General features: G+C 51.1%; 4 protein-coding genes across 4 annotated transcripts; 2 read left to right on the top strand and 2 right to left on the bottom strand.

The window, feature by feature from the left end:
• Window positions 1-1,045: 1,045 nt before the first annotated feature.
• POSPLADRAFT_1050342 (hypothetical protein) lies at window positions 1,046-3,472 on the bottom strand (the record flags this gene model as incomplete). The annotated part of the gene is made up of 11 exons (XM_024479964.1): window positions 1,046-1,123; window positions 1,196-1,230; window positions 1,256-1,351; window positions 1,456-1,601; window positions 1,857-1,916; window positions 1,992-2,057; window positions 2,126-2,202; window positions 2,674-2,715; window positions 2,804-2,935; window positions 2,990-3,106; window positions 3,173-3,472. The coding sequence occupies 11 exons, from the start codon at window positions 3,470-3,472 to the stop codon at window positions 1,046-1,048; spliced, it is 1,149 nt and encodes a 382-aa protein (XP_024333694.1).
• Window positions 3,473-4,071: 599 nt separating this feature from the next.
• POSPLADRAFT_1186233 (hypothetical protein) lies at window positions 4,072-7,172 on the top strand (the record flags this gene model as incomplete). The annotated part of the gene is made up of 7 exons (XM_024489206.1): window positions 4,072-4,336; window positions 4,438-4,511; window positions 4,598-4,721; window positions 5,310-5,411; window positions 5,844-5,920; window positions 6,195-6,458; window positions 6,557-7,172. The coding sequence occupies exons 1-7, from the start codon at window positions 4,091-4,093 to the stop codon at window positions 7,170-7,172; spliced, it is 1,503 nt and encodes a 500-aa protein (XP_024333693.1). The 5' UTR covers window positions 4,072-4,090.
• A 5,536-nt stretch (window positions 7,173-12,708) lies between these two features.
• On the top strand, window positions 12,709-13,726 carry POSPLADRAFT_1158253 (hypothetical protein; the record flags this gene model as incomplete). Its single annotated transcript, XM_024487298.1, has 2 exons — window positions 12,709-12,905; window positions 13,003-13,726. The coding sequence occupies 2 exons, from the start codon at window positions 12,709-12,711 to the stop codon at window positions 13,724-13,726; spliced, it is 921 nt and encodes a 306-aa protein (XP_024333692.1).
• A 1,288-nt stretch (window positions 13,727-15,014) lies between these two features.
• Window positions 15,015-16,739, bottom strand: POSPLADRAFT_1158364 (hypothetical protein; the record flags this gene model as incomplete). Its single annotated transcript, XM_024487314.1, has 4 exons — window positions 15,015-15,533; window positions 15,591-15,840; window positions 15,895-16,183; window positions 16,262-16,739. The coding sequence occupies 4 exons, from the start codon at window positions 16,737-16,739 to the stop codon at window positions 15,015-15,017; spliced, it is 1,536 nt and encodes a 511-aa protein (XP_024333691.1).
• Window positions 16,740-18,392: the final 1,653 nt, after the last annotated feature.

Below are 18,392 nucleotides of genomic sequence, written 5' to 3'. Positions count from 1 at the left end.
TGTGACAGCAGGCGCATAAATAAATTAGGCCTCAGAGATACGAGCTCCTCATATTCTTCTCAGATCACTCCAGCAGTTTTACTTTGTATTGGCCGTGTGCGCCGTAGTCGGCACCAGGAGGATGTTGTAACAAAGCCAGAACTGAGATCATTTAATGATGACCACGTGTCTTCACGCATAAGTTATGTCGTAGAGTAGACACGATGAGCCGGTTCAACGGCCCGCGCACGCCCCTCTGTGCAGTGCTAGGTAAAGGCCCTTGTGGAAGAAGCGACGAAGGAGAACAGCATCAGGAAGGTGGCTCACCGTGGACAACACAGTTCGATCGGGATTGGGCGCTAATCGAAGCCACCCTGAGTCTCACGGGTGTCTGGTGACGACTATAACACTTGCGACCGGACAACGATGTGCTATACTGATGTGGATGGCTTGAGTTTGTGGTATCCCTTCTCGTCTTCTGCATATAGGCGCACTAGGACGGCACAAACGCAAACTGAATGTCATACCAGTGGTGTCTACTGCCTCACGGAGATGATGCGTTCAGGTCGCTATATTATTGTGCGGACCGGAGGGGACAGTAAAGAGCAGTCCGTGCAAACAAAAGTGAGGTACGGTTCTCCTTGTGCTTTGGCCATATTTATACATCCAATGATATATCCTCGCGCTTCGTTTTGTTAGCTGTGATATCGAACGATCACCCTCATTCCATCACGGAGCCCAGGTTTCCAGTGTTGAATGTATACTCATTGCACTGAGAACTGCCTTGGTTTGCTCTCGCAATAATCTGTGACTTGCATGGTAAAACATCGCCTTCTTGCATTCTCTTGGTTCCTGGTCGGTGCTTTTTATTCCTGAGGCTACTTTATATCAATGAAACCTCGAACAACCGAGGGTTTATGTGTCTTTAATACTCAAGTGAGTATACAGTTCAGCATTATGATATGGTTGTCTGGTAGCACCAATTACATCGCAGGAAAACGGTAATACTATTTCCCGGGCTGAGTGCCGTCAATGCATCGAGTTTGTGTATTCTAAAGTGCACAGCTCACACTCCATACTTTTGTGCTGATAGGTGTGAATTTTCCATCCACCATGTTACAATGCCTTTAAGCACGCAATGCGTCTAAATCCGAATAGTCATACCTCAACATCGTTGATTGCGGCAGACGCAGACCCGTCATTGACCCGCTCATACTGTGATAGATTGGTCATCGATCTGAGAAGCGACATCTATGCAGTGTAAGGCGATACTCACTGCTTTCTTTCGAATGCATACAGTCCTTGTCCAGAACGCCTCTCTGCCTCTCTTGCATTCGCCTTGGCTTGCAGCACCATGTTTGCATGAGGCACTCTGCACTTCTATTACAGAAGTGAAACGGACAACAAGTGCCACGCTCGCGTCCAGAGGTCGTATCTCCACCGGTGCGAGCTTGATGCGTCGTCTCTGCTACTCACCGGCCACTACTAAGCAACTTATACTCCGCAGGAGGGCTTTCACGACTTCATCGATGTGTATCTTCGTGTTGGGGTCCCCAGTTTGCCCGCCAGCGGAGAATAGCTCAATGTCGTCTTCATATATCGCCAGCAGTTCTTCACCCCTTCTACAATCTACGTTTACTCTCAATTCCCCCACTGCGCCGGGTAGCACTGCGATTGACGTTTCCTCGACCAGCAGCTTCTCGTCTGCTTACTTCTCCAGTGTCATTTCACACACTTCTATATCTTCAAACCCATCTTTACCTACTGTTTCACAATCTTTAGAACCATCCTTGGGCCTACACGCCGGGCCGTCACACCACGCTTCAGCCTTGAGCATCTCGCTCTCCTCTGATCCGGTACAACCAGCTCAGACACACACTGCCTCAACGACGACGCCATCTTCATCTGTGGGAGAATCACTGATGGTGACTATTGCGCTGGGCGTAGTGGGTTGCATGGGTCTATTGACTTTGATTTGGTGGTATATTCGGAGGCGATTGCGCCGAGTTCACCACGGAAGCTCATGTGCCGTGACGCCCTCGGTGTACACGCAAATGGATGGTGGGTCCTCATATTTACTGCACAAGGGCACAGCTTGTCTGATGCGCGACTATCCTGACCTGTCCACTCAAGTTGCAGGACGTACAGATACAAATGCCTTTGACCTAGCATGCGCGGGCCAGCCGAGCAATCCACGGATGGTGGTTGCGGAGGGAACTCATCCTAGTCAAGCAACAGAGACAAGTAAGCAGCACGATTTGATCATGGCCAGACAAGGCGTCTAACTGTCTTTGACACCGCAGGTGAACACGATTGTCCTCAGCTCAGTGTGTCCGTGGTTCCGTCTCCGGCACTGAGGCTGCCCAGTGACAGGGCCGAGGACATCTCGCCAGACATGCCGAGGATCGATACTGTGAGACAATTTCCCTTCCGCGATATGGACGCTGGCATCTCGTTCTCTCGAGGCAGCATCCCAGATATGCTGCCGCCTGCATACGACGACATTTTCGGTGTTTGATTTTGTGCTTGTTCTGTATCTGGCGTGGAAATCTATGTAAACTCTCCTGCTGAAATGCAGTGCATATCCGCGTGCCTGTGAACGTAGCAAACCAAGCCTGCGTACACTGAACCAAGTTAACTTATAGCGTGCATGAAGATACGCTTTGAGGCAGTATGTAATTTCCCCACACGCACATTTTCCGTATCGTTCAAGACTGATCTATGTTCGCACTCTATCTGCATTGGTCCCATATAGCGTGTAAACATAGCTGGTGCTCACGACGGTCGTAGGTCTGCGCTGATCCCGTATCTATCTCGCATCCACATCCAGGTCCACTCGGAATATCCGTCCATGCAGCTGCGACAGGGACACGACATAGATGTCTTCCGTTCCAAATGCTTCGTCGCCTATCGTCCAGTACGCCCCTCGCTCGTCGGGGAGTACTGTCCTCAAAGCCTGTCGCCTATTTAGATCGCTCACCATGGCAAAATCTCTGCAGGACAAACAGACCTCCACAAGGCTCTGAATCTTCCTGCCTATCCTGACTGCCAACTGTGCGCGCGTGATGTACTTGCCTCTGTTGACAATCGGGACGTTCTCGTTGTATACAAAGTCGTACGATGGCCACTGATCAACACGGCGTCAGAGCTACTCGTAAGCCTGAGACGTGTATCCATGGGCCGTCTAGCGTACCTGTACATTGATCGTGATGGACTTGTATTCGACCGCTGCAAACACCTCGTCGCTGCCGCCAGCCATGTTCTCGCCAATCGTTTCATCCACCTGTCGTGGTGGACACGCAATAAGATCACGCAGAGGTACTCCACACCCGTTTGTCTGATTCTTGTGCGTGAAGAAGATGGTGTCCACCGGCAACTGTGGCGCCGTCGGCAGCCTTGACACTGTCTCTATGCGCCACGCCGTCTGTGGTACCCGTCCACGGCGTATTTCCGGATGTGCAGGTTTGACGCTGTGGGTATTTTCCATGAACATCGCGTCTATGAATGGTCGTGCGATAACAACGGGGAGGTGGGATCTGGGGGGGCTCAGGGCGAACAAACTTATATGGTGAAGAATGGATGGTTGAACAACGTACGGACATCAGCGGCGCTTACAATGCTGATCTTGTATCAGACAACGCCTTAAGACTCATCGTGGTAAATAATCTTTGCTACTTTACGGCACGCCTTGTCTCGACAATACAAGGGCCCGGCAACTGCCGTCCTCTCCATTCGCACATGGCATGTTATACACAAGTACTCCATTGGACGGTTGAGGGCGGGCTCACCTCGCTAGCGTTATGTCGACCTCTCATCAACAGTGGTGTGGTATAGTATGGTAGCTTCTGACTGTGAAGATCAGGCGTTCTGTTCGCTCATGTCAGTCGTTCGACTGCTTGACTCGCCTGTCTCGCGAGGGGATGTTCTCGAAGAGCAGTCATTGTTAGAATAAGATCGAGGTCGCTATGTCTCATGGCCATTAGGCACAAATCTCTTACGTACGGAGCAGTCGAAAATATAAGCGCCCGATGTCACGCCCAAGCACATGCGTCTCCCGGCGTTGACGAAGTAGCACAGGTCAGCACGGGATTTAAACGTAAGAGCCAAGTGAATGCATGTCATTAACAACACACCACGATGCTCACCACCGTGTAAGTCAGACGCCGATTGCGCAAGGCCATCCCTATCCCACTTTGACGCCACTACATCCGCCAACTTGGTTAGATATAGTGCAAGACGTTGTCCTGATTCACGACAGGAGATGCTCAAGATGATCCGGGGAGTCCTAGCAAGTCAATCAGAGATCGCGGATGCGCAGACCTGTGGGAGCCTTGGATTAGCCTCGTTGCCTGTTGCTGTAAGTCTGCGTTCCGTGAGAAATTGTATCGCCCGCTCCCCACGTCCGGGTATACGTAAAGCACAGAAGGGGTTTTGCAAAACGCCTCGTCGATGATGTAGTACTCACCCCTCGTGACGTGGCAGCAGGCGGCACAATCTGAGCAGACAAAACAAAGTGACCCCGCCGTACCTTGGTGCGCCTTACTTGAAGCCAGACGGTCGTGACATGGACTTCGCCAAGGAGGGAAATTCAAACTTAAGACGACAGTTGCTGTTGTAGCCGCATTGCGAGAGGTCGACGCGATCAAGAACTGGAGCTCAGAACCGAGCTGCTCGGCGACAGGTTCTTGGATGAGGGGCATTTGCTCCCTTTCTTCTTGCGTGCCGTAGAATCGAATCCAGAAGTGCGCGAAAGTCAAAAAAAGCCTGTCTGGCGAATGCAAAGCTTGGGAGCGTGTGACGCGAATGTTTGTTGACATGCGCGCGCCTATTTGCCCTCCGTTCCGACACGTCCGATCATTTCGCCTTTCCCCTCCCTTTCCATTGCGCTGCTTTCAACCACTTTGAACTAACACTTGACGATCTTTCCGAATGCACTCTTAGGCGCTCCTTTTATATGCACACTGAAGCAACCCTGCGAAACAAGCGCTTACGATTCATTGGAACGCGCATTGGAGAACCTATTCGAATGTTCAATACTAAGAATGGCATAAAGAGAGACCATTCGAACGGCTATCCAAAACCCCATGGGACTCGAGCGCGCTACGCATTATCAAACGTCATTCCGCGCACGCATCTGGACGTCCGCTTGCTCACTCCTTCCGTTCAACTCATCCGCTCGAACACTTATTTGAACACCTGCCTTAGTTCCTCCTTAGCATTCAGTTGTTTTAGCGTAGCGCTGTTTAGCTGACCGCGGATATTGAGCAGCGCACTGTAAAATTAGATACACCAGCAGGGTTCAAGCTCGAGATTTCTATAGCTTTTCGTAGGGTCTCCAGCACTGGGGCTGGCAGACTGGCACTAAGTTCGGCAACTTTGAAGCGATCGACCAAGCCTTCATTCCCTCGGAGAGGAGATGGGGTGACTCGCTTGTATGATAATGCATTCGCCTTCCCGCATCCCTACTCCAGTACATAATACATTTCGCCGGATACTCCTACCCTTGTAAGATGGGGGCAGAATAGCTTGTTCAAGCTGACGATGCGTTCATTTCACGGGCCGCTCTTTGACCATTGGAATTCAAACATTGGCCGACAAGGCCATTAGAGTAAGCATTCGATTGCTTAACAAACAATTCTTGTGCTAAATTGTTTCGTAGGAACGCAGCATATGCGCGGCCCGTGACCGTGAAAGCTCCTCTTGAGGTATTTTTTGTTTCCGATAGGGTCACACTAACAAACATCCACCTGACGTGGCTAATTGTGATGGACCCTCATCAATGGTGCCTCAGAATATCCATACATGCGTCCATGATACCGCCCAGGGCGGTGTTTGATGCTAAAAATGACACGCGTATGTCATAGAAACATAGGACTCCGTACAATTTGAAGGCGGTGGAGTGCTACAGCCCTGGACATCTGTATGGTGTAAAAATACACTGGTAAGCCATACTATATTGCGCCACGAGCGTATTCCGAGCCGCAGCCCTCGTGGCCACCAATGGCGATCGTCTGTGGCATCACGTGAGACGCGTGTGGCTCATGAGGCCTTCGCAAAGTGAACATACTTCGTGGAGCGATTTTCCTTCCTTCCTTCCTCCACAGATTACTGACAGAAAACCCCTTTACGTCTCATCGCATCCCTCTGCACTGCTTTTGAGCTTCGGGTGCGTTACACCTCGAATTGGTTCATGTTGTTGCTCGTTTGATGTTCAGCGGTTCGCTTCAGGTGTACGAAGGAGAACGACCGTTGAAGATGCTGAAGCTGCGCTTCGGACAGCCTCTTCCACGTAAGACGTGTTCCGCAAAGCATTGCTCGAAGCCAGCGTGGCAACGCAAGCGCGCCCGTGTTTCCACTTTGATGCGAAGGGAAATCTGCACTTACAAGCGAGACCACCCAAATGCGACGCCCGAAGCAATTGGTCGTATATTCAAGGTGGCTAGGGCTACTGTATGCCGTACACTGAAGGACAAGGCTAGGTGGTTGTGTCCCGATACCATCGTATCTGACAAGTATCATAGACTGTGGTATGACCTCCGCACGATTGGGTGATGCATCATTCTAACACCATACGCAGTATTAGCCGGTTAGCCGGGCTAGAGAACAATTTATGGCGTTGGGCGGAGAGACGCACCCTTGACAAGAAACTCATCAAGGACAAGGATATTCTCATTGAGGCCAAAGAGATCCACGAGACGTTTCCCGGTCTAGCGAAAGGTGCATTTAAGGCGAGCAAAACGTGGCTGAGGAACTTCAAGCGTCGCCATGGCATTTCCAAGGGTGTCATTCTCGCTGATGCTGAGAGAGACAAATGGTCAGCCGCCTTTGGGTTCGCAGGCGAAGGCCCGTACACTGCCTCCAAGATGGCCGCAGATATCCTCAGCAAATACCCGGATAACCTGGACGTCCTTCATGATCCGACATACACACCACCAGATATCTCTGGTCTCCACCCTGGGGCGGTGGTTCATAATGTCATTGACTTGGCGGCGCTATCAGCTATGATCCCGCGCACGCCGACGCCTGAACCGCAGCCCCCTACTGTTACAAAGCGCGGCCCCGAGCGGGTTGTACACTCCATAGATTCTGCGGCCCTCGCCGCTAGTATTTTCCGGACCCCAACTCCAGATCTCTTGGCTGAGTCCCCGGCAGCAGTCCTTGACATCGACGCATTTGCAGTCAAAACTTCTTGAACACCATCACCAGCGAATCATGCCCCCTCTTCTCCTTTATTCACAGTTGGCTCTAAGATTCAGGTCTCCCACTCCGTTATTTCGAAGTCTCCTACGCAAACAGGACTCGTTTCCACAATACACCCTGCGTCCGGTACGCCAACGCTCACAATGGCTGCTGCACACGTTCGATCGTCTTCCTGACCATATTCCGAAGATCACAGCCTTGCAATTCGTGAGGCCCGTAGTCCATACACGTTTCTCGAGCTGTTACTCAGTGCAACGTTTCCAGAGCCTCATATGAGGACCGAGAGGCATAGGGCTCCAGGAAAGGCTGTCCAGCGGCCATGAATTGATGCATGCGAGGCCTTGCGGCACTTCGAGCATGTCACGTAGTTCACTAGTACGAAATAAATCACTCTTCTGCCAGTGCACCACGATCATCTTTCCGTCGTGCGATAGGTTCTTGCTTCGGAGGCCGAGAGAGATGCTATAGACTGGTGCGAGGCGATCTGGTAAACTCATGCGTCGCGCATGTTCTATTACCAATCCTCACGTGAAGATGCTGCTCGTGCTTCCACTGATGTTCGCCGTCGTATCTTATTGCTTCGGATTGCGTGAAAACGTATTGTTCGTGTGTACGAGTGACATCGTCGGCCGCTGTGTCCTGGCACCTTGCTCTCAATGCTGACCCGATTGTGCCAGGCGTCCCAGCCCAGTCTGCTGACACATGAGACCACGCGAGAGCGTAGGGATGCGGAAGGGGACTGAGCAACTGCGAGGAGAACGATCAAATAAATGGTGGGCTGATCAATGTCGATTCGGATCGGTCTGGCCGTCAATAGCGTGGCTAGCCGGACTGTCCCTCTTTCCATGCCCACCCCTCCCCAATAGAACATAGCCTTGAACATTCTTGAGGCAGAGCGCACTCTGTCTGAGTATTCTGAGTCCAGTATACACATACTGAAGGGAAGGAGATCGCGAGCAGTTAATGGTGTCGACGAACACAGCGCAACACGCCTCCCAATAGACTCCCAACGAGAGCCGTGTCAGGAAAATGCCTCCACGGGAGCAGCAAAATATTGGCTTCGAGTGAGTCGTAACAGCGTCGGTTATGAAGTGGGTCAGGCATCCTGAAATGAGGAACGTACAATTATCTCTATAGCGGTCAGTTGCCGGCAGCGCTTCCAGATCTGGTTGGATGAGGTTCGTGCCCTTGTCCTCAATCTCAATAAGCGATGGCAGGAGATCAGGACAGGAACCCTGCCAGACTAGCCAGCAACAGTAGATATTTTCATAGCCAAATGCGAGGATTGCTGAGCCTGATCGCCTGTCGCCGCGACGCCTGTGCCAAGAGTCAGAAATTTTTCTTCAAGTGTGGCATCGTCTTGGTCTTCAATGAATAACACACCAGACCGAAGGCGAGCATTCTGGCCAAATACTCACCCTTCATGACGTAGCAGCAGGAGGCGCTATCTGAGCAGGCAAAACAGTGACACAACCGTACCTTGGCGTGCCTCTGTCGAAGTCAAGCAATCGTGACGTGGATTCCGCCGAACCGCCGAACAGTGGAATTCACAAGACTGCCAAAGATCGAAGAACTAGAGCTCAGACACAAATAGCTACTCGGCGACGGACTCTCTGATGAAGGACATTTGCTCCCCTCCTTTTTGCATGCCGTAGCACCGAGTTGAGAACAGCGTGACTTTCAAGGAGATATACTTGGGGATGGTAACACATCCTGCGTTGTAAGGTTTGTTGAGCCCCAGCCCTCAGTCGCCATGCGTCAGGACCCAATCTATAGTGAGTACCAAAGCATACGGTGCCACAACGAGGATATAAGTGTTGAAGCACGCGTTCAGGAACGAGCTCGAAAGCTCGGGCGCGCGAGTAGCCGGGGGCCGGAGGCCCCGTTCGTAGTATAAAATGACCGCGCGCGATGTATGTATGCTACGCGATTGTCCCTTACGGGCATCGCTACGCCCGTGGACAAACACGCCCCTCGCCGTCGCACCGTCGTTCCAACAATAAGGCTAAAGAAGCGGGAAACAGATGCTACCAGATATGTACAGAAAGACCCTAATCCTACATTCTACTAGACCCCGGGGTACCTGTAACCTACGCGTTACATGCGTGGCCTGTGACGAAGGCAGAACTCGCAAGCGTGGGAAGGACCGAATGTTCACATCAGTGATATTACGTAACCATCAATTAGCGCTCGCGCTCGTCCCGATTCGTCCGATCATTTTCCCGCCTCTACTAAGATAGGCCGCATACACAAACTACATGTGTGACAACCTGTGACGATCACGTGAAGTCACCATGGAACATGAGGACGAGGGGCGTTGTTTGCGCAACTGCAACGGTTGTCGCCCTCTGTTCGCATATCTGCTGCATTCATTATGTGCGCTAGATAGAGAACCTATGTACTATTTAATTTTTGAAATAAATCTGTATTGTAATCATCGAAAAAAGGAATCCGGAACTGCGAATGCGATACTTCAAGTCCTTCCCTGCAAATGCGGCCTGTTTCTCATCCAATCCCTTGTGGTATGCATTGAGAAAAATATGAGACAGTGTTACTATATTTCTTTTGCGGCGTCTGGGCATATTGGTGTCGTTGTTGACCTGTACTGCATGTTGTTTCCGCACTCTACCGCACTGCTTAGTCAGCATCACATGGTCGCATTCGCACCTTGCATTTGAGTTTGCTCCTCGACCAGGTCGAAATTCGAAATTCTGTTCCCAAGATCGATGCAAAATGTAATTATTAAGGCTTCTCAGGAAGCAGAATTCCTTTATTTGAGCTGACGAAAGTGCAAACTCCCGCCGACTGCTATTTACCACCGAAATCTCGCGAGCGTGACAGCCAGAAATCACGTGATGATGTAGTTTGTGTATGCGGCCTATCTTACCATTGCGCTGCTTTAACTCATTTTGAACTCACATTTGCCAAGGACCCCTTCGAACGCGTCCTCCGAGACACCTTTGAACACGCACTTGAGCACACTTTCGAAGACGCTCTCGAGAACTCTTTCGAACGAGCACTTGCGCACTCCTCGAACGCGCTCTCAAGAACCTATTCGAACGCCCATTCGAGAGCCCCTTCGAACGTTCAATAGAATAGCATAATGAGAAAGTACTCGAACGGCTATTCAAGGCTCCATTCGAGCGCTCCGTACCTTCAAACCTTCTTCCGCCCGCGCGTGTGAACGCCCGCTCGCGCACTCGTTGGCATGTCTATTCGCTTACCCGTTGAAAACACCATTTTAACACCTACCCCTGTCTTGGTTTCCCTTCAAGTACACATTTTTGGCGCTGAGCTATATACCAAGAATATGTTGGCCATAGATATCGAGCAGCACACTGTAAAGCTGGATACTTCAGCTCGAGAAATCTATAATCTTCATAGAGTTCCCAGCACTGAGGGAGTTGGCCGATTGGCATCAAGTTCGGCAGTCTTGAAGCGATATACAAAGCCTCCACTTCCTGGGAGAGGAGATGGGAAAGTTCACATATTGAAATGAAGATCGATGTACACCTGTGCGTTATTGCATCTGCCTTCCCGCATACTTACTCCCGCGCACAATCCACTTCGCTAGATACCTCGCAAATTGTTAGACAGAGAAGGAAATAGCTGTCGAAAGGTCGGCGCATCGATTTTACCGACCGCTCTTTAGCCCCTCATTTTCTAACAACGGCCGAGAAGGCCATTCAAGTAAGCATTTGGTTGCTTTCCAAACAATCACTGTGCTGACTTGTTTCGTATATATTCTGCAGTGCACGTCACGAGACCATCACCGCTCCCCGTGAGGGATCATCTACTGGTCCCAATAGGGTAGGGCCGTGCTAGCGAACATCTACCTGACGTATCTCATTCAAGTGGTCCATCATCAATGATGCCCCAAATATCCATATATGCATCAATAACGCTGCTTACGGCGGGGTTTGACACAAACAATGACAGGCGCATGTCATAGAACACCCTCAACCATCTAGAAGAGCTGCCGCCCCTAGTCTCCCAGATGCTACCGCTCTCAGACGTACAGGCGAGCTGTACTCTGCTTACATTCCCTTCGACATACTGCTCACGTCGCTTGGCAGAAATCACCACGCATGCGAAACTGCATTGCATCGGCCCCAAGATACCTTTCAAGGCCAATAGGCCTCTCCACGACGCAAGCCTCCTGTCGGCGCGGGTGAAGACATGTACCCCCAGTGCGCGGGTCTGCTACCAATGTCGACCAGATAGTAGTAAGTGACAGCTTGCAGCTCTCATTCGGAAACGGTATGACACCTACTCATCAAGTGTCTCGCATCGAGCAGGGCTGTAAACATTGGGCTAAGCGTTGTGGCGTACTCGACTCTCACAGGCCGACGCGCTGAAACTCCCATTCAGATTCATTGGTGTCGTCAAAACGTTCGCGACGAAGCTTGGCAGACCAGACTCTCTAGGAGTACTGCATACGAGACCCAAGGCACCCACGAGACGACGTGCTGACAATGACTGCACATTTTCCTCTCGGCTCTCTTGTCATTTCTATACTTACACCTCTCCTCTGGCCCCATTCAACCGGGAATGGTGACTGCTAGTCCGCCGCACGCACAACATTACGACACATTTCTACTCCTGCGCCCATGACGCGGGCACATGATAATAATACAGAGCATCAACTCGTATTAGCTCGGTCACCTTGAAGGGAGTCAGTGTAGGCACGGTGCGTAGATCAATAAGGCAGGAATACAAGTCTCAGGTGAGGTATGATCACCGACTGAAGCTCGCGTCAGAGGACGACGCAAATAAGACTAGTAGGAACAGGAACGCCAGGGGTACGGATCACGAAGCGTCTGTGGTATGATTTACCATTTTCTCCCCTCCCTCCTATAGGTGGCCAAGTAATATTGTGTCACGTCAATGTAACGGCGCCGAAATGAACGTTCATTCAGCACACAGGGACATAGGCTTAAATCTTGCTCAGAGACGCATGGCTCCACAGCGACTGGGAAGTCCATTCTCTGATTTTGCTCGAGCGCATGGTGGCCATCGTGTTCTCGAGTGCGGCATTGCCTTCAAATCGTCCGAAAGACGGTACTTCTTACAACTCATCCGTTCGCGCTTATTCGAGTTGGGGGTGAGACCAGGCAGATGAAACCATAAGACTCCATACAATTCGGAGGCGGTAGAGTACTCAGTTATTGCGGCATCACAAACCTGGGCATCTATAAGGTGGGAAATACACTGGTAAGCCATACTATATTGCAACACGGGCGTATCCCTCGCCGCAGTCCCCTACAAAGGCAGTGGCTCACCCAGAGCGATCGTCCGTCGCATCACGTGACATGCGTGTGGCTCATGAGGCCTTCGCAAAGTGAACATCCTTCGTGGAGCGATCTTCCTTCCTTCCTTCCTCCACAGATTACTGCCAGAAAACCCCTTTACGTCTCATCGCTCTGCACTGCTTGTGAGCGTCGGTAAGTTATACCTTGTGCTGATTCATATTGTTGTTTGATGTTCAGTGATTCGTTCCAGGTGCACGAAGGTGAACGTCCCCTCAAGATGCCACGAAAGACCTCTTCCGCAAATACTCCCTCGAAGCCAGCGTGGAAGCGCAAGCGTGCCCGTGTTTCCACTTTGATGCGAAGGGAAATCTGCACTTACAAGCGAGACCACCCAAATGCGACGCACGAAGCAATTGGTCGCATATTCAAGGTGGCTAGGACTACTGTAGGCCGTACACTGAAGGACAAGGCTAGGTGGTTGTGTCCCGATACCATCGTATCTGACAAGTATCATAGATTGTGGTATGATCCCCGCACATACCATGAAACATCATCCTGACATCATACGCAGTTTGCGCCGCTTCGGCAATCTAGAGAGTAATTTGAAGCGCTGGGCAAATCGGCGCTTCTTTGAGAAGAAACTCATCACGGACAAGGACATTATCGCTGAGGCCAAAGAAATTCGTGAGAGGTCTGACAGTACAGTTAAAGGCGTATTTAAGGCGAGCAAAACGTGGCTCAAGAACTTCAAGCGTTACGAAGGCATTGCCAAAGAAGTCATTTTTTCCGACGCTCAGATATACGAGTGGTCGGGCGCCTTTGGTTTTTTAGGTTCAACAGATCCACACCCTGCCTGTAGGATGGCCGCAGATATCCTCAGCAGGTACCCGGGCAACCTAGACGTCCTCCATGATCCGAATTACACACCACCAGCTGTCTCTGATCTCTACCCTAAGCAGGTAGATCATCATGTCGTTGACCTAGCGGAGTTATCAGCCATGATATCGCGCACGCCGACACCGGAACCGGAACCGTCTACTGTTACAGAATGCGTCCCCGAGCGGATCGTACACTCCACCGTGGATCCCATCGCTTTCGCAGCTGGTATTTCCCGGATCCCAACTCCAGACCCCTTGGCCGAGTCTCCGGTGGCGGCGGTGTATCCCGTCCTTGCATTTGCAACCACGATTTCTCGAACACCATCACCAGATCTGCACATGATGAGCGAGAGACATCAGGCTGATCCTTCGCCAGGCCCTGACGCTGTTCTTGTCGGTCATCCAGGAGAGGAATGATGAATGCGAGGCCTTGCGATACTTCGAGCAGGCCGTATACTTCATCGGTTCACTGCGACCATCTTTTCGTCGTGCGACAGGCCTTGCTTCTGAAGCTGAGAGGTATGTCATAGACTAGTGCGAGGCGATCTGGTAATCTCCGGCGTCATGCATGTTCCGATAACAATACTGCTGCTGTTGCTTATGTTTGACATCTAGTTGTGTATCCGCCGTTGCTCGTGCTCGTGCTTCCACCGATGCCTGTTGTCGTATTTCATTGCACCGGATTGCATAAAAATATATTGTTCTTATGTGCGAATGGCGTCGTTGGCCATTGTGTGCTGACAATTTGCTCTCAATGCTGGCCCGATTGCACCAGGCGTCCGTCGTCCACGCCCAGCCTGCACACACGTGAGGCGACGCGAGGATGGGAGAGGGACCCGAGTAACCGCGAGGCGAGCGATCAGACAACTAGTAGGCTGATCAATGTCGTTTCAGATCGGTCTGGCTGTCAATAGCGTGGCTAGCCGGACTGTCCTTCCTTCCATGCCCACCCCTCTTCCTGAGAAAATTGCCGTGAACATTGTTCAGGCAGAGCGCACTCTGTCTGACTCTTCGATGAGGATAGGTTTCCCATAGACAGTGGGTACGATAGATTATTGATAGTGTTCGCGAATCGTCGAGCACCTAGCCCACGTCGTAGCTGACCAAATGCAATGGATCCTCGATTTGTTCTCATCGTCAGATAAGAATATCCGGAGCCGGCTCAGGTTGAAGGAATTGTCTACCCTGCTCTCAGTAGACTAATCTCATCAACGCCAATCGGGCGCTTATAATGTGGCTTATTACAACCGCCGAGTCTAACGAAGCTCGCAGTTCTTTCAGATAGTCCATGGCCATTGTGAGCATGAGATGATACATTTTATATCTCCTCCTGTTCCCGCTTCTCTCATCATTTATGCTCTTGTTCTTCGTGCCTTAATCATGGGGTTCAACTTCCTTCCGAATAGATGTACAGCTTACAATGTGGCGTACCCCACTGCATTCATACAATATTTGATACTATACCGCGAGATTGAAATTGCAATGCATTCTTGATGTGAACGCTTCATTGCATGGGAGCGCAACACCGCATCTCATGGTACGTGGCTCAAAGAACGACTGATACAGTGAGATTTAGAGGGATGTGCAGGCTTATGGTATACAATGCCGAAGATGGAACAACAGGACATGAGGGTAGACAGGCGATAAATACAGATAAGTTACATACGGGTGGGCCGAAGCGGAGATGTTTGGGAAACTACTGTAGTCATTGGAACCCAAGCGATTGGTCAAGATCAGGGGACATGCCGGGAAGCCAGCTTCCACTTTGAGATGGCACCTCAGATAGCGTGGGTTGGGTGCGGTGTGTTGCGAGCGTCCGCGATGAGCGCATGTCAAGCCAATCTCCTTGCTGTGTGCCGTACGAACCTTGCGTTTCAAGCGCGGCGAGTGTCCAAGCCAGTTCCTCCGTTAACGGCTGTGTCCTAGATAGGTCTGGAGGCACCATTTGTGGAAATGCACCTGTCGATGTGTAAGACGAGCTCGGTGAAAGAGAGCTGCTGTGCGTCGGGATCGCATGCGGCACTGGCAGTGTGGACTGCGTGGAGTCTGTGTTCATTGTTCGTTGAGGAAACAATGTAAGGTTCGGTGTGAATGCGTATGCGCTCGGTGAGGACGACGCAGAGACAAGACGCGGATCCCCGTTGAACGCCTGAATCGGTATGGGAGCCCTGAATTGATAGCCGTTCGTTGGCTGCAGAGTCTGATATTGGTCACGATTTGGATTCTGGAAGACAAATGCTATCAGTCATCGGACCGAGTATATACCTGAGGAGGTGCGCACCAAATGATAAGGCAATGAACATGCCACATAGGAGGACGCGACGTCGCTGGGCTGGGCGGGCTGGCATTGAGGTGTTGCAACGTATTGAGGTCCTGATGACTGGTATACTGGCAGCGCGCTTGAGACAGGAAGTGGGTGAATGTATGGGAGGAACTGTTGGTTTGAGGTCCAGTCATTCTCTGCATCGACGTATTTTTGTGCTGATGGTAGAGACGGTACGGGGGAACGATGTTGAGACCAGTGTAGTTGGCTAGTGGGCCAGTGAGCCCACGGACCGGATGACTGCGGTACTAGTGCCACTTACGTATGTTCCACGGTGAGACCATCCTCATTACAGGTCGATGCTACCATTGACTTATCTTCCGAGACCTCCCTCCCTTGCGGCCTGTTCTCCTTATCCATGCTCTGTCGCTCCGTTGTCTCCGTGGGTTTAGCACCAGTCCTAGGCTTGTCTTTGGAACAGCCCCTTCCTTGCTTGCGGATCGGCTTGTACTCGTACCCAGGATGCGCTACCTTATGTTTCTTCTCAACCTGTTCCGCCCTATCTTTCCAGTACTGTGATTCTTCCGGAGGCAAGGCGCGCCACTTAGCACCTGAAATCAAGATACAAACAATGGCAAGGTGCTCGTTCTAAGTCACGTCATGCACGTAGAAACAGAAGGCGGTCTTACCGATTACTTTGACGACGCTTTGCATATGTATTTTGCACCCTGATTCGCGCATCCGATCAAGGTAGTCGTTCTTGAAAAGGATGAAGCAATTCGAGGGACGCGGAACATAGCTCGGATCACGCTTAGCCTTGCCTTTGCATACCGGCTTTTGTTGTCGCTTGGTGCGGAAGGTGGCGTTGCCACTGGAGGATGTGCTAGCCTCTGGCAACCATGGGGTCTTCTGTGATATGGCGCCATCCGTCTGAACTAGCATGCACGGTTCTGGCGTATTGGGTAAGCTTGTCGAGAGAGTAGTAGGGGGGCCCTGTTGAGACACGTCCCACTCGATGTATGCGTAGTCTGGGCTGCCCACAGCAGCGTAGCCAGGGGTGGTGGGCTGGGATGCGTCCACTGCCGCATGCTGGTCTTCAAATGCGATAACGGGGAATACGGAGAACCCGTTGGACATCGAGTGGCGTTCGTCACAAGGGGTCGACATTGTAGATAATGATGTGGAGTCTTTGTTGCGAGTAAAGGTAGTATCGGGTGGATTGTGTCTGCCGAGGAGGGTGGAGTTCACAAAGGGCGGATGATGAATGTAGACAAAGTAAGAGGCCGTTGTGGCTGGTTCAGACGAGTTATAGCAGACCGTTGGGGTAACGTGACTTCGCCGGCCACGCTAGCGCTCAGCAATTCGAGCCTGGGACACAGGACCAAACAATCAAAACGTACCGTTGCGTGGCGAAGGGTAAAGGAGTACTATATCTTGTATTAGGATTGTGAGATTATGTAGTCGGCGCCCCTGTGGGCGTAGATGAGCTCATGAAGATCGTCCGGTCTCTGGCGTGCACGTTTGATTGAAACATTTATGTTCCCTTGTGTGTTGATACGTCGATCTACGAGAAACAATTCAGTGTATGGCAGATCGTAGAAGTAAGGGAGGAATTGTGACTACCGTTCCAGATGCAAGAGGATCGTGTCGATGTCGGTGGTACCCAATTCTAAATGGTAAAATGAAGGAGACGTTTTTGAGGATGGACAATGAATGGCTTACCATATTTGACCACAGCAAAGATGCACATACATGCTTCAGCACGGACAAGATCATGAGTTTCACGGAAGTATCAGTACATGGCGTGAGCATCTCGCTATGGTTGAACACAATCTTTCTCTGCGCGCGTGCTTATGCACGTCTCACGCGCACGTACGGATAGATGCACGCTCCCGCTTGACTTGGAGGTTCACTTCGTCCGCCCTCGCAAGGCGGTATGACCTGAGCACGCATTGATGGCAGTCGCGTGCCACCAGGCCGGTACATTCTCGCGGGAGTGCGCATCACCAATTATCCGAAACGCGTATCGTGCACTGTGCAAGGTTTCTCTTTCAAGAGCGCACGACAAGCCCTACAGACGATTTTCAGCACTCATAATACCAAGCATATCATATATGTTTAGATGAGTCAGGTAACTGATGCGCTCGCCTTGGCTTGTCCTGTCCTTACCGTAGCGGAGTTACTGACTCGTCACGCTTCGGTGGACGAGGGCAGCCAGGGCGGAATGCGCGATAGGATGCGAGTGTGCTTCACTGGTTGTCCCCTAGTTGCTGCCGCCTAGGGCGCTTATGCGGCGCTTCCGGGACGCCCGGGGCCCTTTTAGCGCTGTGGGGTGGCGCAGGATGTGCACCCTGCCGAGAAGGCCTGACTGCTCGATCGACGTTAGCGTCACTTGCGGTCTGTCGTACGAAGGCTTATCCCATCCTAATTGAATCTGTGTACTGTTTTATACACCCCACGCCCGCCTTCGATGTGACATCCACTCCAGATGATCCACAGAATGCGCCTTGTAACATGTTCGAGAACAAAATTGCTCTAGATTCCTCAGCCATGGAGTACATGTTTTGTCATCTAACAAACTACTGGTCCGGGCCTTAAACCATCCTATTGAAAGGATTTTACATCACTCCCTAGTGATTGGCTTACGCAATGTCTAGTCATGATAAAATATCGGGAACTGCTCCAAGCTGACACGGTATGTTATCGTCAATCTCAAATCTATCGCTTCCACAAGACCATCAATCACATATGTGGATATATGCTTATCGTATACCACGACGAATTATATTGTGTGAATCCCATCATGGTCTTTTTTGTTAC

The sequence above is a fragment of the Postia placenta genome, assembly GCF_002117355.1.
Source record: "Postia placenta MAD-698-R-SB12 unplaced genomic scaffold POSPLAscaffold_20, whole genome shotgun sequence".
Classification (NCBI taxonomy): domain Eukaryota; kingdom Fungi; phylum Basidiomycota; class Agaricomycetes; order Polyporales; family Adustoporiaceae; genus Rhodonia; species Rhodonia placenta.
Note: the sequence above shows the minus strand (reverse complement) of the source record. Positions and strands in the feature narration are given on the sequence as shown.